Below are 20,840 nucleotides of genomic sequence, written 5' to 3'. Positions count from 1 at the left end.
CCATTTGGAAGTGAAGAGCATTGGTTTTGAGCACAATTCACATGTCAGGGTCAAAAACACATTGTTGGTCAAAAAGTGCTTCTCTCGCTGTGAAAAGAATTTTGCATGCATAAAAACTCGAAAAGTTGATAACTCTGTCCCTTTCAATGCAAACGTGTAACTAAGCTTAAATAGGGTTATTTATGCCATTGCACACAATTTGGAGGTGAAGAGCATTGGTTTTGAGCACAATTCATGTGTTAGGGTCAAAAACACTTTGTTGGTCAAAAAGTGCTTCTCTCGCTCTGAAAAGTATTTTGCACGCATAAAAACTGGAAAAGTTGATAACTCAGTCCCTTTCAATGCAAACGTGTAACTAAGCTTAAATAGGGTTATTTATGCCATGGCGCACTATTTGGAAGTGAAGAGCATTGGTTTTGAGCACAATTTACGTGTTAGGGTAAAAAACACATTGTTGGTCAAAAAGTGCTTCTCTCGCTCTGAAAAGCATTTTGACCGCATAAAAACTGGAAAAGTTGATAACTCAGTCCCTTTCAATGCAAACGTGTAACTAAGCTTAAATAGGGTTATTTATGCCATTGCGCACCATTTGGAGGTGACGAGCATTGGTTTTGAGCACAATTCACGGTAACACTTTACAATAGGGTATACAAAAACTTGTGTAGTTGTACTGAAGAACGAATGAGTAACAAATGATGAATGACCAGGGCCCTAACTGGGGCCCTAACGGTGGCCTAACAGGGCCCTAAGTGACAGTTACTCAGTAACTACTTAGGAGTTACTGGTAAACAGACTGGGGGACTAATGTATTCGTTACTGAGTAACGAATGATGAACAACCAGGGCCCTAACTGGAACCCTAACAGGGCCCTGAGTGACAGTTACTCAGTAACGAATACAGTAGTCCCCTAGTCTGTTTACCAGTATTTCCTCAGTAGTTACTGAGTAACTGTCACTTAGGACCGTGTTAGGGCCCCAGTTAGGGCCCTGGTTTTTCATCATTCACAGTAACGACTTTATCAGAAAGTACATAACAGCCCAAATGCCTGATCCAAACACACACCCAGATTTAGTATACAGTAGTCCCCTAGTCTGTTCACCAGTAACTCCTCAGTAGTTACTGAGTAACTGTCACTTAGGGCCCTGTTAGGGCCCCGTTAGGGCCCCAGTGAGGGCCCTGGTCATTCATCATTCACAGTAACAACTTTATCAGCAAGTACATAACAGCCCAAATGCCTGATTCAAACACACACCCAGACTCAGTAACGAATACAGTAGTCCCCTAGTCTGTTTACCAGTAACTCCTCAGTAGTTACTGAGTAACTGTCACTTATGGCTCTGTTAGGGCCCCGTTAGGGCCCCAGTTAGGGCCCTGGTCGTTCATCATTCATTACTCATTCGTTCCTCAGTAACTACACACGTTTTTGCGTACCTTATTGTAAAGTGTTACCTTATTTCCCATCATAACCTTTCCCGGGAATCAGGAAATAGGTTTGATCATATTCAGATTTCCCGGGAATCGCGTCTCTCGTGATTAAAACCTAATGACGACCCGCCCATGTTGGAGAGGTTCTTTTCTAAGACTCGCCCACGACCCGCGACCTGCCCACATTGACATTAATTACATCCGTATACAGTCTTATCCGACTTGTCATTCTGATGGCACTGACATGTTCATTGACACAGATATTTACATTTGAGAGATGAACTAAGGATTTTGAGCAAGAGACTGGCTTTGCAGGTAATCCATGGTGTTTTGCTATTTGTTTTGCCACTTTGTTTTTGTCACTTACTGTTTTGCAAATGTCGAGGATGATTCGAGAAATGTACCAAAGCGACTGAGAAAAACTGTAAATCACTGTGAACGAGCTGCCCTCTGGTGTGACATTTCTAAATTATACTATTACTTGCCAGCAATAGGCGATTAAGTTTCATTGATATTGAAAAAGCTCTTGGCTTTTAAGAATGTTTTCAAAAAATAATAAACTTTTGACCTCTTTCCTAACAGGGAGGTAGTTATCTGGAACTGTGCTGCAGAACCACTCCATTCCCAGATACCTGTTGGATTTAACTAAGGGGGAGGTGAGATGCAGCCCAAAGCACCTGATACCTCCTCACACTCCCACACCAGACAGGTTCTCCACCACACGGCTCAGGACCCAACTCCTGAGCGGGGTCGGGTAATGACCAGAGGCAGAGCTCATGTCAATAGAGTTTCATATTGAGTGACGTTGTTTGTAATGTTTTTAAAACCTTAAAAAAGGGTAACATTTATCCATATCAAAATCTAGCCTTAATAGGTGTCAAACAAAACCAATTTTAAACATTTGATTTGCTACATAATGAACGTAATGTAACAGGTTTCATATAGATTACATTTACATTTTTTATTTGACATGAAATGTGGTAAACAATAAGTAATGGTTTCTATAATTATCATTGTCAAAATAAATATTTAAGCACCACCTTTATATAATCTAGATGCAACATTGCTTGATGAAGTTCTGTGCTATCTGGGATCATGTCTCTTATATGAAGAAAATACATTTTGAATCACATCCATCATGTTCTTAATCTGTTGTGCAGTAAGCCTCGTCATGAGGGCTAACATGAGGAAGACTACTTTAGTTGAAGGGAAACCTAATAAAGTAGGTCATATATTCATGTTCACAATGCAGCGATTTCATAATGAAAAACAGTCAGAAAGCAATCAACAAAGATGTTGAGAAAACACTTGGTAAAGTGTAAAGCCCCCTGTGGGTTTAGAGGCGATACCCAAGAACTCCGAGCTGAATCAGCCAAGGGGCACGTTATTATTAATAGATCAGTCAGTACTCTTTGTGGCCTCATATGCACCCCACGGTTGGGAACCACGGAGACACACACGTATGTATTGGCATTAAATACTCAAAGGTAAATTTTATTAGCAAGTACAGATAAATTAAAAAAATCAAGTCAGCACAGTTTGAGGGAATAAACATTTACACACACATACAGAGATTCAGCTCAGCTGATCTAGTTACTTTTTATTACAACATTTTAGAAATGTTATCAATACCTGCTATAAGACATTACATATCCTATGAGCAAATGAAAGCATGAGACAGTCAATAAATGGTTATAGTTGTGATGCAAGAATATAAAACAAGTAAGAGGTATAAAAGCAAACATTTCCACAAAATGTTGTAAAACAAGTTCAGACTTCGAAACAGGGTGCAAGGCATTTCTGACTGCAAAAACAAAACAAATATTTTACTCCTAACAATTTGACTTGCAGTGTATTCAAGAGAATATACAAAAATGTCCCAAAGCAGTATGTTTAACTTAGAAGAACTTAGGTAGAACATAAATGAAGTGACAGTATTTATATAAAGGATAACTAAACAATCTGTGAACTTCACATTCAAACACATTGAATAGTTTGCGTTTATTTTTCTTTCAATACTGTGTAGTCATCCAACTTTTAAGTATATCCATCATTGGAGAAATGGAAATAAAATTTGTACTTACAGACCTAATGAACGAAAAGGATCTCAATTCTAAATTAACAGTATTTGCAAAAACAATCACTTGTAAAATGCCTATATTTGTTATATAAATCTTGTATCTATATAATGTTTAATATCTTGTTTGCAGTAGGGGGCACTGTCCTTAATGAAACCCAGATGGAGGTGAAGGCTTGATTTTGAAGACAAAGATGCGCAGATGGGATGCAATCTGGTTGCAAACGCTGACACAGTAACGCAGCAAGTCAAAGAATGAAATGATCTGTTTAAAGAGAGGGGTAGGGTAGTTAAAAATACATTTCCAATAGCACAACATAACAAATGAAACACTAACAAAATCAACTAGAAATGCAATTCCTGAAGGTATTGCGGTGTGAATGCTGACACTGAAAACACAGAATTCACTGCATGAATTCTGCTGAACATTTTGAAGGTAGAATGAAGTCTGTAGAATGAAGTATGAATGAGTTGAAGGGTTTTGAAGTCATACTGCTAACATCGGCTGACGCTGAGATGCTCCGCTCCACTGCTGAAGCTGAATGTTGAATAATTATAATTTAATAACTACTCTCCCCCCTGCAGGACTTATACACCAGTAGGTGCAGAACCAGAGCCTGTAGGATCATGAAGGATTCCCATCACCCCAATAACGGACTGTTTGAAGTGCTGCGATGAGGCAAACGAGTTTCTTTTCCCAGGCCATCAGGACTGTAAATATTGATCTCAACAGGGCCCCCAACCAAGTCACACATGCTGTCCTACTCATGCACACACGCAGACAATAGTTATAACAGACTACCTGAACTTACTAACTTATTTTATTCGATTTACTGTGTAGTATATCTCTATTTATTGTTTTTTGCACATTTGTCTTTTTCAAACTGTTCCAGATTTGTATTATATATAGGGATAATTAGTTGAATTGTTATTTTATTTCTTATTTTTATTCTATTTGTCACCTAATTTTCATATTTGAATATGTTTGAATGTTGCACAATCTCTGCAGGCACTGCCACTTTTGTATTTCACTGTGCTTCTTGTATGTGACCAATACAACTCTTGAATCTTGAAGCAGTAGTGGTAGCTGATGTAGTGCTTTATTCAAGTTCCAAAAAATGTTATTCCAAATGTTAATGTGTGTGCGTGTGCGTGTGCGTCTCTTAAGAGAATGGCGGAGCCATTGCGTGTCTATGTGTGTTTCTTAAGAGAATGGCGGAGCCATTGCGTGCGTGCGTGCGTATGTCTCTTTAAAAGAATGGCGGAGCTATTGTGTGTGTGTGTGTGTGTGTGTGCCTGTGCGTCCTCACTCTCTGACGTCAACGGAAATCAATGAGAGCAACTGAAAACTGCCGGTAAGAAACAAAAACTGTGATTCTGAAGTGTGTAGATGTGTTCAATGGTTTGAACGGTAATTGGTTGAAAAATGATTTAGTTACGATGTATTAAGTAATTGAAGTGTCAGAATGGGCAGACGGTTTTTAATGGGACCAACTGACGAATACAATGTTTTAAAACTAAAACTGTGATTCTGAAAAAAGTATAAATGATATCGAAATTCTGTTTAAATATTATTGAAGATACAAATGTGTATATTTGTTTAATTGTTTGAACGATGGTAAACGGTTGAATTTTGACCAAGTTATGATGTATTAAGTGGTTGAAGTGTTGAAGAAGATGAAGCATGAATCAGCGTGTTTTGAATTTTCCAATGGAAATGAATGGGCGAATTTTGGGCGAATAACCTTCCCATATCTCGGGAATTGTGAACAGTGTTGGGCAAGTTACTCTAAAAAAGTAATTAGTTAAAGTACTAGTTACTTCTCTAACTAAAGTAGTAACTGAGTAGTAGTAGTAGTAGTAGTAGTAGTAGTAGTAACGGAGTTACAAACTCTAAAAGTAACTTTGGAAAGTAACTATTGCGTTACTTTCAAATATTTTTTAAATACTGATGTGTCAAATAATTTGGACCCCATCTCCATCCCTCTTCGAAAGAACTTAAAAAAAAATGTGTGTTCAATTATTTATGATAAATCTGAGTATTATAATGAAATGAATACTCAATACATTACAAACAGAAATCCACAGTGCACAAATCTAAACAATTTTAACGTTGCTGTGGGAATGTGAGACTACACAATATATATTTTGGAACTTGATGACGACGTGGACAGGTACTTGACTCCAGGGCATAATGTGCATTTCACGCTTACACTTGTCCCCTTAATTTCTTGGAGGGAAAAGTAATGGCTATATTTCCATTTAAAGAAAGCTGCTTTTGGACTACTTGGGCTCGCCATCTCTTTCTAGCTGATTCACATTAACGCCTTGTGTAGTCGACCACTCTCTCTGAGCACCGACACATGCTCTAAACTATGGATAATTTGTGTTATTCAATAACTTTGCTATTGCATTGTTGCTTTTGCGTATTGGATCATTATATCATTCAATCTTTGAGTAATTCCCAGCACCCTATCATAATTCGACAAGCACAAACAAGGCAGCCCCCGTCATTTGTTTACATCTGAGGTCGGCTTAGCTCAGGAGGTAGAGCTGGGGGGTATTCCATCAACCAAGCTAAACCCAAAGCCGGGCTTATTTTGCTTAGCCTGGCTTCTTTCAGCTAGAGTTGCGTTCCATGAACGTCACTTAAGGGAATCTCCGCTAAGTAACCATGGCAATTTATCCGACCAAACTAACCTGGTCGGGAGCAGGTTAACTGTCAGGCTAACTTGAGCGGTGTTTCAGAGAAATCCATCTGTCAGCAACAATTGTACCATCAGAAGGTTCCGCCAAGCCCAGTCCTCACAATTTTGTCATAAATGTACATATATGAAGTACAAACAGCGTATATTTTCACTAAGGGTCTAAGATTAAATGACGCAAATGAAATAATTCAATGAATTGCTATCTATTATTACTGTGGCTATTTGTTCAACACATTTTTACACAAATCTATGTATTATCGGGTTATCAGTAATCAGCGGCTGGGTGAATGGTCTAGCACTTGCCCTGTGATACGTGCGACCCGAGTTCTAATGTGTAGTATTCTTGGCGTTGGCTTCATTTTGTAATTCCCTTTATTAATTTGATTAATTACCTAATTAAGAATATTCAAAGAAATGGAAAATAAATGGCATGAAAAGTTATTTGATTTCTCTAGTAATGCTTCCTATATTACTATTAGCCTACTTGCGTGGGGATAGAACCCCGGACGACCGGGTACAAGTCCGACATGTTAACTCGAGACCATCTCCCTGCTTTTAAATCCATGGTCAATATTAAATTAAAATATGTTACGCTTAATACTACTTATGCATTCAACAGATCGCCGATTTTTGTGCCAGGCAGCCTCCCTGTTTCTATTAATGGTTACGGTGTTCCCTTTTTGAGTTATTATATGCGTGTACTCCTCATAGACCTCCACAAGCAGCTTCTGTTCGCCGCTGGAAAAGATCCCGCTCGGTCCTTTTCGGACATTTGATCCATGATTCGACATTCACGGTTCAATGCTTCAATGCTTCATAAAAAGCTTCATTTGCCATCACTACCGATGACCTCATGACCTACCCAGAGCCTCAACCAATGGCCTGAATCTCGATGACCTCATGACCTACCCAGAGCAAACACCCTGAACCTCGATGACCTCATGACCTACCCAGAGCCTCAGCCAATGGCCTGAACATTGATGACTTCATGACCTACCCAGAATCAACGCCCTGAACCTCAATGACCTCATGACCTACCCAGAGCTAACCGTTGGAACCTTCAACACCTACGAGAGCCCTCCTCTGCCTAATGTCATCAATTATCTCTTGGTGGTTTAGTATATCATTCAATACAATGAACAAAAGTATGGTTACAGGGTGCAGTAAGTGTAGGTTTAATAAACTGCATCCTTCCCACCCCAAGGGGTGGGAAGGATGATCTGGTGGTTTACCTTAACAGTTTAGATTTACTTTGTTTTTGTATTTTGGGGAAACGACTCAAGAGTCAGACTGCGTGTTTGGTCAGGGAGATCTCTGAGCTTATGTTTCTTAATAGAGAGACATGTGCTATAAATGGTGAAGCCTAACGGGCCCGCCCCACCAGATGTGCCGCCCCATGTTAGGCTACTGCCTCCTCGGTATCGCGCGGGGCAATGGCTTGTAGGTAGACTTGCATGGGGGCAGGGCAAACTTCAGTTAACTTTATGCAAATGAGCGCGTAGTGCAGCGTGTGTTTGGCCATGTGATTGGACAACCGATATTCAGTGAGCACTGAATCAGTGAACACCCTACGGACTGTTTTCATTTCCTGGTTTTAAGCACTTCCATGGACAACGTGGTGAACTCCCACAAGCAGCCACTAGAGGGTGCTACAAGGTGACAAATCATATTTTGTTTGTAACTTAAAGAGATGTTTCATAGGTTAAGGCTAATATAATCTGCTATTAATTTGAATTCTAACACACAACAGTATTTAGGGAACATTGTTTTGAGGGAATTGTTAACTTCAGGTAAGCTCAATGTTTTTAATTACTGTTAATCTTATTTACACTATGCTTAAGACCGGGTTTTACATTGTTTCAGTTTCAGCCAATTAACTGGGATGAGATTCTGGGATATCATTCACTGTATGGATCATTATACACCAGAACTATCATTTTGCATCAAATAAAATAATTTATATAAAACTAGTGACTTTTACTCACACACACACACACACACACACACACACACACACACACACACACACACACACACACACACACACACACACACACACACACACACACACACACACACACACACACACACACACACACACACTTTCAATAGTAGGAAGGTGGCGTCTCGGTGTGATTTTGGGCCCCCTATAGTCGAAGTGGTGCACTATGCTTATGAGAAACAGTACAACCAATTTATGACAACCCCCACACCCAGTTGGTCCTCATGAAAACCACAAGGGTTCCACTAACCATTCCAGCTGATCCTGACAGGTCGCTGCTACAGAATTAACAGAACCCCATTCCCAATAATCGATACCGCCAACGAAAGAGACCTCATCCTATACACCTCATCTCCCACATATACCTTCCTTCAGGGTTATGTGGTTAGTGTTAGGTGGTTGTTTTCTCAATCACTCACACTACTCACACAAACACACTTTTCTGTCAATTATGATTAACAAACAAAACCTAAATCTGAACCAACATAATGAAACCATTATTTCTTATATTTATGTTATAGTGACCATTCAGTTAGAATAGGCATTTTGAACGGCTGGCTAGTTAGTCTACTTACCAATGCAATCCACAGCACCAGGTACTCGTCGATAAAACTGTTGAAATACTGATTTAGGAACAGCAGCCCTGGTCCAAGGAATGCTAAATCATGGAGGTGCATCTCACTTTTTGTCATATGAGCGACCTAGGAACAAAATACCCATTAATACAATGAAGAGTTGCATAGAAACTTGGCATGGAAGGAAGAGGTCAACTTACAACTAATTTATTGGTGATTTTGGCTGCTACAAAGCCAAAGGCCAAAATATAAAGGCATGGGTGTCTCTCGAAGAGCTGGACAGCCGATTTCTTGTATATCATCATAGCCAGCATTATAACAGAGCCGATATGCAACACAGGAGACAGAACACTGGTTCCCTGGGAAGATAGAAACATGTTAGTTTAAGCTCACAGTTAACCAGGGTACAGCCATAATACCAGCATACTTTCATATAAAAGCAGGCGTATATATTTATCTTATGTGAATATTCAATGTCTTGACTATGCCTAAAACAACTGTGTGCTAAACATCTGCAGAAACATTGTAATAAAAATGTGTCACAGTCCTTTAAGGTACTGATGCCCATTAAAAACATTATATTCTGTTGTCTGTTATATAATAGATATAATAACACAGAATTGACTAAATTAATGCAAGATAAAGAGGGAATAAAATTATGTGTGATTATTAATCAAGCCATTAGGTACAGTTAGCGCGCACACAAATACACAGACATACGTACAGCTATTGTGGATCCATTTTTGCCGACACCTCCAGTAAAGATTACTCTGAAGTAATTTGTACAGGAGAATATAGCCCCTATAAAAGTGCAGATTGCAGGAACCATTTTCACTTGGACATTTACTACTGGAATCTGTGGTGTGAAGAAAATACACAAATTAATGTATTTCGGTGTCATCATGAAAGGATTGTATGTACAGCGTGTCAGAGACAACAGTATCGTCATCTAGTTTAATAAGAATAGCAAGTCTCTTAATCTTAACGTAAAAAACTAGGTTATGACAAGATAACTAGGGATGCACGATAACTTTTTTTTTTAACCGATACCGATAACCAATAAATTTCAGCTCCTAAAGGCCGATACCAATAACCGATAACACACACACATACACATATATATGATCATGCCCTAAGATCATGACATTGTCACGCAGACATCAGTAGAATCAACGGGGGGTTTAGGGGGGCTGGCTTGCAAGGGGCGGGATATGACGTAGGGTCGAGGTTCACAGGGTCACTGTCACTCAGGTGTGTTTTGGTCTGACCGCAGACAGCAACGGAGGCAGAATGGGCAGAACTCATCGCCTCATCCTCATCCTCATCCGCTTATCCGGGGTCAGGTCGCGGGGGCAGCAGCTCAAGCAGGGGGCCCCAGACTTCCCTTTCCCGGGCCACATTGACCAGCTCTGACGGGGAGATCCCGAGGCGTTCCCAGGCCAGTGTTGAGATATAATCTCTCCACCTAGTCCTGGGTCTTCCCCGGGGTCTCCTCCCCACTGGTCATGCCTGGAACACCTCCCAAGGGAGGCGTCCAGTGGGCATCCTTATCAGATGCCCGAACCACCTCAACTGACTGAAGCAGAGGAGCAGCGGCTCTAATCCGAGTTCCTCCCGGATGACTGAACTTCTCACCCTATCCCTAAGGGAGAAGCCAGCCACCCTCCTGAGAAAATTCATCTCGGCCGCTTGTATCCGTGATCTCGTCCTTTCGGTCATTACCCATCCCTCATGACCATAGGTGAGGATAGGAACGAAGATCGACCGGTAGATCGAGAGCTTTGCCTTGCGGCTCAGCTCTCTTTTCGTCACAACGGTGCGGTAAACCGAATGCAATACCGCCCCTGCTGCTCCAATTCTCTGGCCAATCTCACGCTCCATCGTACCCTCACTCGCGAACAAGACCCCGAGGTACTTTTCCTGCTAAGAGTCATGGCCTCAGATTTAGTGGTGCTGATCCTCATCCCAGCCGCTTCACACTCGGCTGCCAGCCGATCCAGTGAGTGCTGAAGGTCACAGGCCGATGATGCCATCAGGACCACATCATCTGCAAAGAGCAGTGTTGAGATCCTCAGATCACCGAACTGCAACCCCTCCCCACCACGACTACGCCTCAATATCCTGTCCATGAATATCACAAACAGGATTGGTGACAAAGCGCAGCCCTGGCGGAGGCCAACACCCACCGGGAATGGAACTGACTGCCGAGAACGCGGACACAGCTCTCGCTTTGGGAGTACAGAGATTGGATGGCCCTGAGGAGTGAACCCCTTACCCCCGCAGCACCTCCCAGTTTCATCACGATCATCTTAAATGTTGCTGCAGCGATGCATCATATACCGCTTTATTCCGACCATAATCCGACCATATTCCAACCTATAAGCAGACCCACTGCCAGTCAAAGTGAAGGGTGGTACCCCCGAGAGAACATCGACGCTGTGCTCCTCAACTACGGCCTGGGAGCCGACAGCAGGAAAGGTGTAACATAATAATAAAAAAAAACATTTTCTATATACACGTGCAGTTGTGAACTTATGTATTGTAATGATTGTATGATGTGTACTTTTAGGGTTACGATAAGACCTTTCATTTAGAGTTAGTGCGAGTGGGGCACTGAAATTATATAGGCTATGTTATCGGGGCTATTCGTCATGATATCGGACTTATCGGAATGACGTAATAATTTCTGTTATCGGCCCGATTTATCGTGCACCCCTAAAGATAACTATTCATTATCATGGCAGAATCAAGCTGGTTATGTCTTCATAACAAGTTCTTACCTCATTATCACCAAAAGACGAACAAACAAATATTCTACCACAAAGGACTTCTGAAAATCCCTGATCCTTTATGATCAATAGCAACATATGTAATATATAGTAATATTCAAAGCTGATCATTTATGTCCCATAGCAACATATATAATATAGTCATATTCAAAGCTGATCATTTATGTCCCATAGCAACATATGTAATATATAGTTATATTCAAAGCTGATCATTTATGACCCATAGCAACATACTGTATGTTCTTAAAGTGAAAGTATGAGAATCTGAGATGAATTACCAGTGATTGCCACAAAGAAGATCCTCCGATGGCAGCCAGCAAATACATGATTATAATAAAGATTTGTACTTCAGTCACATCGATGCTAAGTAGGAGAAAAAAAAAGAAGTTTAGTACAATTCTTTTTCAATTAAAAAAATAAAATAATAATATATATTATTATTATAACGCAATCTTATTTTAACGCGATTAATACAAATTGATTCTGTTTCATATTCAACCCACACTCAGTGCGTTTACATGACACTCAAGAAAGTCGACTTATTGGCTTAGTCCAACTATGATTGGATTACTAAGATGCATGTATACACCTTAGTCAAGCTATACTCGAATCGAATTGGCTTACTCATAGTCGAGTTAAGACCCCTAGATAATGCGATTCATAGTCGAGCTAAGCGTGCATGTAGCCAATCGAATTGGCTCATGCGTTGATTTGCGTTCTGCGCATGCTCGAGATCTTTTCCCGGGGCCGTGAGCCGAAAGTAGAAGGAGACGATAGTCTTGTTGTTGTTGTCGCCGCCATCGGATAAGGGATAACGAGAAACGGCGATTTATTTAAAAAGGTGGCGCAGAAGATGGAGGAAGCCGGTGAATGTAGTTACCCCCTATAAGAATTGTGTCCCGGCCGCGGGAGTGCGCATGGCATGCATTCATTAAAGGTGGAAGCACACGGACACTACGCTTCCATTTCACCCAAGGCTGAATTAAAAGTACATATTTTTCTAAATGTGGGTCATCAACGAGGTTGTAAAGTAGTAACTTCGGGCACATCTGTCAAAATAAATGTTTTTTTCTCCCGACGTGTTTATGATCTTTATTCATTCATTGCGCCGCGGCGGGGAATGTATACGGACGGGCGGCGGAGGGGCTGCTCCGGTGGGAGAAAGATGTTTTCAGCAGACAGCTGTCAACTAACTTTGGGTCTGCGATTTATTTAAAAAGCTGGCGCAGAAGATGGAGGAAGCCGGTGTCATGCTAATGTAGTTACCCCCTATAAGGAGTGTATCATCGTCAACGTGCATTGAGTACACACTACGCTTCGATTTAACCAAAGGCTGAATTAAAAGTCCATGTTTTTCTAAATGTTGCTCATCAACGAGGTTGTAAAATAACTATGATCTTCATTCATTCAATGCCGCGGCCGAACTGACGGGGGTATTCTCTGATATTGTGAATCTTACAGACTGCGTCGGGTTCTCCGACTCTCTGGTACTTCCACAACAAGTAAAGACTCCTAGTCGGGTTTATCTTGCCCATGGGGAAAAGGAATTGGGGGAAATTAACTTTGGCTTTGACTCTCCGAAGTCCAGATTGAAACGCGACATGGAGGAGAAAGCGATGTTTCAGCAGACAGCTGTCAGTTCACTTCGGGTCCATATAATTTCTCAGACGCTCCATTGTTCCGACCTCTCGGTCGTATGCGGACTGCTCCGCCGGCAGAGCAGCCGGAGGAGTCGGCTGCTCTGCCGAATGATATGGACCCGAAGTGAACTGACAGCTGTCTGCTGAAACATCGCGTTCTCGAATGAGTTTGTTGTTGCTGGTGACGTAAAGAGGTCAACCGGTGGCTCTATTACCACTAGTTGAAATGGGCACAGCGCCACCTATCGTACCGGGGAATGACACGCTTTGGCCAATGAATCGATATACTCACCACCATGTATACGCGGACAATTGCAGTTGTCCAATTGAGGAGCATAATTGAGCTATGGCTTTAATCGAATTAAGCTGTGCATGTAAACGTACTGACTGAGTGAGTCAATAAAACTCTCTCAAGATCAATTGGTCTAGTTTTTGCTTATTAAGTACATTTGGTATGAATGATAATGTGTCATTCCATTTGATAATCTCATTTAACTACAATTGGAGTGGATTTAAAATAGAATTTTAAAAGTGTGATTAATCGTGAGTTAACTCACCAATACTATGTGTTTAATCTATTAAAACTTTTAATCGTTGCCCAACCCTTATATATATATATATACACATACATATACACACACATCCCATTAAATGTCCTCTTTTGAAACCAGATCCCCATAATATGTACCAGAACATACATGCCGAAGCGCAGGGTGCCGGACACGTAGGTCTGCCAGTGGGCGCAGTAGAACATGAACATGCCGGCAAAGCAGCAGAAGAACATCCAGTCTGGGTTGGTGCCCAATTGGACCGCTATACTGGTGCCCAGCACTACAAAGACTGGACAGGGGGTGGAGAAAGAAGGTCACATGGTCTGGTACGCGGAGGCTAACCAATAAGTCTTCAACTGAAGCATTGCTCAGTAACATACCTGTGGAGAGAGAGTCACACCCGTGGTCAAACAGCTCCCCTAGAGGTGAGCTGCTGTTGGTACGTCTGGCCTGCTTCCCATCAATAGCGTCCAGTGATTGGTAGACAAAGAGGCCCACAGCACACAAGAGATACGCCCACAAAGGAGCCTTGAATAGAAGGAGGGAGAAGGAGTTCAAAATTCTGCAAACTTAAATATTGCATATAGTCGAAAGACATTCAAGTCTTGTATAATGTCTTCTGTTCCTGCAACAGTATTTCCACGTGAACTTTACAAGAATTTAAACAGCTAGCAATGTTTTTGTGTGAATTATAACAATGAAAGAAAAATAAAGCAGAAATGCAATGTGCTCCAGACAGCAGCAGAATAATGGGCGATTTGCAGAACCACTGCAAAAATGCTCTCCAGATAAAAACATCAGTAGTGTCAATCAAAACTACAGGTTCACAAATAAGAATCTCTTTTAATTTAAAGAACAAATAGTAGCCCACACACAGGGGACCATTAAACACATGTTTTATTGGCTCAAAAATATATTTACTTATTTTTGACATTTGTCAAAATGTTAATTTGAGAAATATGTATGTGCCGTTTGTGAATAGTTATGTACTGATGTGGTTGCAAATTGAATCGTTTTCAAATGCTTTCCTACCCAAGGACCACAGTTTCAAACGAGCCATCGGCCTTACTCTGGCCAGACTACCTTGCTGTTGTCCATTCATGTTATTTAGCAGATTACGCTAGCCAATTCTTTAGCTGGGTTCTTTAACGTCTTTATTTTTAATAATGAATCATACTCAAGTCTGATGACCTACCTGTTCTGTAGCAGTGGGACAGTAATACACAAGCACCAAGGTGGTGAAGACATTGGTAGCCAACCCCACCACCGTGATGAGGTTAGGAGCGATCCAGGCCGGGACCCGTCCCACCAGCCACTCCCAGTAGTGCTGCATCATGGGCTCCAGCAGGGAGCGGCCAGCACTGCTGTATCTGCAGTGACAGCAGCAGGGCCACTGGTTCATTACACAATCACATGAATCAATCAGCTCTACATTCATGGGCCAACAGTCAATGTCAAAAATAAACTATATACTTGATTAAATAAAAAATTGTATTTGACTGAAATGGTGGAGGATAACTTGATTTTCAAAACAATAAACTTCAGGTGTGGCATTACTTCTTATTTTACCAAACCATGGAGAAGAAGACAATGCTGACAAACCCATTTTTAAACTTCTAAACTGCCTCAAGCGTATTTTTCTTCTTGTGGTCTGAATGTTGAAGAAGGGACAGATTCTTCTGGACTGAATCAATGTCTGATGGATTGAGTATTGTTTCTACACTGTAAGCCCATCATGCCTTAAGATGATTTTCGGTCAAAGGCTTTATTTATTTATTTTTTTAGCTTTTTTTCAGAAATCTGAATAGCTTGCTTCAAAATGCCAAAGAGGACACTGCAATGGTGATCATTATTACCTGCAGATGACCCCAAATAAGGGTTGACAAGTTGTCACCAACTGGTGAGACAGATTTCACCTGGTAAACAGCAGGGCTAATGGTGAGGAAGGTTAATCTACCTCCAACATGTGTGTTGACTATATCCTAACAGTTGGTGGATCATGAGACAATGGGCCCCTGAGCGGTAACCTCTAAATCTGTTCCTAACTAAAGCTAGTTGTTTCTAAACAATATTTTATATTAATTTGTTCCAAGTGAATCTGCAAGCTGCTGTATTTTAATAAATGGATTGCATTTGATTAATAAATATAACTAAAATGCAAACTAAAACTAAAGTGCAAACTAGATATTACCACTGTTGAAAGGTGAGGTGCCCACCATGTGACTTCAGGACCACCTACCTCCAGTGATAACAGAATAAATCATGTAGTCTCATCACTGAGGAGAATTATTATTTTATTTTTATTTTTTAATTGGACAGCATTTGTTAATTTGTTTGTGATGATGTATTAATTATTTTATCGCTGAGCCTTACGGTAATGACTCATTCTTATGGGACACAGTAGACATGGTGGCAGGACGCCACTAACAAATCAATGATTGGGAAACAGTACAGATCGTGGAAGGCGGAACCCGGAACCCACTATGGTACAAATCTGAAATACAGCTCGAAAAATGAAAGTTACAAAACAAGGCTGCAGGCTGTTGCCTTCAAGGAAAGCTAACAATCATATTGTTGACTTACGGTGGCTCACTTACCCCAGAGCTCAACTGAAAACGCTGACACAAAACGCTTAAATTTACATGAAAACAATCACTGTCCTCCAAGTATATATATATTTATAAGTAATAGTGGTGAGTTTACACTAGTCTGACTAGTTTTCCATCAATTACTGAAGCTTTTGCGTTATTTCTAATTTGGATGGAGCCATCGGACACATTGATTTGTTATGGCAGGATTTCCCATCTGAATTAAAAGGTTGATGCAACAATCATTAGACATGAGGCTTCAGGCTCTGGCGGAGGGGTTACTCTAGTGTTAAGGTCAATGTACGTGGTGACACTAGATGGTGCCTGGTGGCTGTCGGAAGCTTAATGGAAAAACATCTGGTTGGTGTCAACCTGATGCCAGTCCTGCAGACCCCCTTTGCCAGCTCAAGTAGTCAGACTCTGCAGAGCCCTCCCATCTGAGCTTTGTTTTCCCTCCCTGGCATGTCCAGTCAAGCAACGCATCTCGTCACCGCACAGTGCTTATTGATTTAGTTTTCTTAGGTGAACGTACCCATCGGCTAGTCACCTCAAGAAATCCTACTTTTTTTGGACAGTTCCACCGGCTCCACCTCCGGTTTACACTAATCTGATGAAAACATTCTTGGGGCAGGGTGAAAGAAGTTACTTGGAAACCTTTTCAAAGACATAACCAATATTATATGATGAGGTCATTTTGTACCAGACCTAGTTTGGATTTTATAGCCCTTTAAATTATCTGTTGCCTACACGTTTACATAGTTTTAAACCTTGAGACATGCCTGATGTGATATTCCATAATGGCGACACCGGACACAGGTATCCACAGTATTTCAAAGGCAACACCAGCAACAGGAAAAGTAGACCAACAAGCCTATGGGGTCACCTGTGTTCCTCCAGTCTTTTCAGCTGGTGTCGAGAGAGCGGAGGTGAGGGGAGTTCAATCAGCCTACGCAGCGTGCCAGGGGTAAGCCAGCAGGTGGCCTCCATCCCCATGCCCTGCACTGGGTCTTTGTCCCTGGCCAGGCCTCGCCGCAACCGCAGGCTGCCCTGCTGCTGGTGCACCTTGGTCACCATTGAGCTGGGTAGCTCTCTGCCGCAGAAGACTTAATTCACTCCAGCCACTGTCCACTTCTGCTGGGAAGCCTGGAACCCTAAGGGACTGAAACCAGAACCAGGATTAACAAGCTACTTACAATAATCCTATGGACAGTTGTGGATTGGGCCAATGGGAAACTAGGTAGTGCAGAAGCCGATACGTAGACAACTACAGCTGTGGATAAGAAACCCACTAAAATAGCATGCACTGTGGAATACTCTCAGAATAGCTAAACACAGAGCATCATACAATTGGGGAAACATTGATTATGCCTTATGGAACTGATAGTGAGATCATTATTTGGAGAGAAAAGAGAAATCTGTGCAATTGGCCAAAAATACCATTTCAAATGACATTTCATGTCATGGATGTCTGAAGAAATAAGAGTCGAGTGCCCTGCCCTTTGTTACAATGATATCCAAATCAACAGGCATGTCCAAAATGGTGAAATGAGATACACAAGGTTTTGTAAATAACTGCAAACCACAGTAAGAGAGCTTTTTGAAGCATTGAGTGTCAAGTCAAATCGAATAAACTGGACTACCTGCACTGAACATGAACAGACTCAGAAGTTCAACAAAAGAAAAGCTGTCCCGTGTGATTTGTTATCTGCACAGAGACAAGCTTGCTGCAAAGGACATGGAAGCCGGTCTTTGACAGCACTGTTAAAATGTTAAAATTAGTCAACAAACTGCAGATGAATCACTGCACTCTGCAAGGAGATGGGCGCCGACACCCACTCCTGCAAACAGCGCTAAAATGGTTATCCAGCGACGGATGCTGACGCGTCTGTTCGGCTTGAGGGAGGAGCTGCATCGTTTCCTTTTGGACAGGAGGCCTGATCTAGCAAAGTCTTTGGTGGATCAGAAATGGCTTGCTCAACTCCGCTACTGGCAGATATGTTCAGTGAAACCAAAAAGAACAAAGCAATGCAGGGTGCAAATACAACATTATCCAGCACCAGCATGAACAAGGCGAGGCTTTAAAAAAGATATATACAAACTATGGAGAACTCGCCTTCTCAGGAATCACTGACATGCTTGAACAGATAGATGAACCTTGAGGATGACAAGCCTTATAAAAATCCCTCCACATGAATGATCTCATAAGTGAGCAGCAGCAGCTCAAACTGAGCGAAGAGCTTTGCAAATTTAGATAATTAACTGTTCAATGTAAACTCTGGATTGTAGAAATGTGTTTACTTTTTTAGTTTACCAAATTTTTCTGCACATGTTTTGAAAATGCCTATTCATCTTGTCATATTTTGTTAAAAAAAACAATAATTAAGCAATGTAAAGAACTTTTATTTTTAGTTTAGTTTGTTTAGTATTTATAATTAAAACTTTTTTATATATTTTTATTTTTGTTGTAATGACAAATGGCTTGTGTAATTGTACAGGGGGACGTCGGAATATAATATAATATTTACTACCTTCTTGGTAAAAAGGTTGAGAACCTATATGAAACCTTACCGTTGTTGATACGGTGCAAAACAACATGAAGTTTAAAATCCAAAAATACCTGCAGGGAAAGGCTGCCACCTCAACAACCATGGACGTCAACAACCATGCACGTCAACAGAGTAATTCCTGTGCTGTTTACATGAACACATGCATGGTAATTTCAAATAGTCCATAGGACTCCATACGACTTTGGGAAGTATTTTAAAGGACTAATGTAGTTTAATCCCAGTGATTGGGATTGATGACACCACTAACAGTAGCTGTTAGTGACAGTAGCTAGTAGTAGTAACAGTAGCTACTGCACCACCAGCTTCACCACTTACAGTAGAGGCTAGCACCACCAGCTACACCACTAACAGTAGAGGCTACCACCAGCTACACCACGAACAGTAGAGGCTAGCACCTGCTTTAACAGTCACAATAACCCAGTCCGTCATAGATAACGAGGGTCACGGCGACCTCTTTCGCCAGTACTCGTATCTTACTTGGTGCCGCCAAGCAGGCAAACGTGAACGTCCTCAGTGCCTCCCTAGCTGTAATACCATATAAACCAGTACAGCTGCCCAGCTCACAGGGTATGACCACATTAACCAGCACAGCTTCCAGCTCACACGTTATGATCATATAAACCATACAAACCAGTACAGCTGCCTAGCTCACAGGGTAAGACCATACAAACCAGTACAGCTGCCTAGCTCAGACGGTATGACCATAGAAACTAGTACAGCTGCCCATCTCACACGGTATGACCAAATAAACCATATAAACCAGTACAGCTTGTTTAAACGTGTTGTGGAGCCACTCCAGCACTGAATGACTGGTGCATGTCTGACCCTTCTGCCTGTGAACCAGTACTGAGCCTTTACTGAGGGTTAGTGTGTGTCTACTGTATGTGTGTGTATAGTGTATGTATATTTATAGTGTGTGTGTGTGTGTGTGTGTGTGTGTGTATAACGACTGAATCAGCGCTTACACCATTGGTGTACTGGTGACATGTCTAGTGAGCCCCACAGCTCCCAGACAGAGGACCTGTCCTGGTCCGTGACAGCTTTAGCTAATCTGCTAAAATAGCATGCTATAGCTAGCTAGCTGAAGCTATGTACATCACACAGACCCACAGGATCAACCCACAGAGGACACACCCGCCCACAGTACCATGACACAGACGTACCTGCGAGCAGAGCCTGTGTTACCCTCGGCGATCACAGTCTGACCAGTGCCTTTACCCAGTCTGACCAGAGCCTTGACCCAGTCTGACCAGTACCTTCCTTCAACCAGGCGACTAGTTGAGGAAACACTGTTTCCGGTGAGGCTCGCCTTCAAAGTAAAAGCATAAGAAGCTCGCGGATCCCTCAGAGCGTGCGGTGGTGGGCTGCGTTCCACCAGTCTCAATTTCAATTCAATTCAAGCTTTATTGGCATGAGAAACCAACTTTTGCATTGCGAGAGCGGCTGAACAATAAAGAAAACAAAATATAAAACGCTCAATATAAAATATATATACATATCAGATATTACCCTATTAAATATTCAATATATAAAAAGTAAAATGTGGGATCTGACAAATATTCTGGTTTCTATTAATATCTAATATTATCTATCTAATATTCTGGAGCGTAACAGTGTGGTTCCGGAAGTAAAAATCCCATTAATTTTCATCATAGAGATTTTTATTAAAAGCCATAATGTCGTTACCATTGTCGTAGATAAAATACAACATCTAAACAAAAACTAAGAGAGATCGAGGAAGCCGAAGGTTTGAGTGCTAAAGATTTTATTATCACTTGAGAACAAGCAACGACAAAATCCTGAGTTGGTTTGACAAAGAACTGAACAGCCACTCTCTGGCCCCTGCTCTTATGCTCCATTGTGCCCATATATCATCCATACATTGTTACCCCATCTCATGCATTTTCCCTTATTGGGA

The 20,840-nt window shown here is 41.4% G+C and overlaps 1 protein-coding gene across 1 annotated transcript; it reads right to left on the bottom strand.

The window, feature by feature from the left end:
* Positions 1-2,906: 2,906 nt before the first annotated feature.
* cept1b (choline/ethanolamine phosphotransferase 1b) lies at positions 2,907-20,207 on the bottom strand. Its single transcript, XM_084463845.1, has 10 exons — positions 20,086-20,207; positions 17,239-17,514; positions 14,963-15,137; positions 14,148-14,295; positions 13,915-14,056; positions 11,855-11,939; positions 9,512-9,643; positions 8,988-9,146; positions 8,788-8,913; positions 2,907-3,767 (listed from the first exon to the last, which is right to left on the bottom strand). The coding sequence occupies exons 2-10, from the start codon at positions 17,427-17,429 to the stop codon at positions 3,651-3,653; spliced, it is 1,275 nt and encodes a 424-aa protein (XP_084319971.1). The 5' UTR covers positions 17,430-17,514; positions 20,086-20,207; the 3' UTR covers positions 2,907-3,650.
* Between the last annotated feature and the right edge of the window lie 633 nt (positions 20,208-20,840).

The sequence above is a fragment of the Micromesistius poutassou genome, assembly GCF_964030765.1.
Source record: "Micromesistius poutassou genome assembly, chromosome: 2".
In the NCBI taxonomy this organism is placed as follows: domain Eukaryota; kingdom Metazoa; phylum Chordata; class Actinopteri; order Gadiformes; family Gadidae; genus Micromesistius; species Micromesistius poutassou.
Note: the sequence above shows the minus strand (reverse complement) of the source record. Positions and strands in the feature narration are given on the sequence as shown.

Coding starts and splice junctions, on each gene's coding strand:
- cept1b (XM_084463845.1), bottom strand. CDS start 17,429: ATGGTGACCAAGGTGCACCAGCAGCAGGGCAGCCTGCGGTTGCGGCGA. Junction 14,296..14,962: donor GTCCCACTGCTACAGAACAG/GTAGGTCATCAG, acceptor CTTCTATTCAAG/GCTCCTTTGTGGGCGTATCT. Junction 9,147..9,511: donor AAAATGGATCCACAATAGCT/GTACGTATGTCT, acceptor CTATCTTCCCAG/GGAACCAGTGTTCTGTCTCC.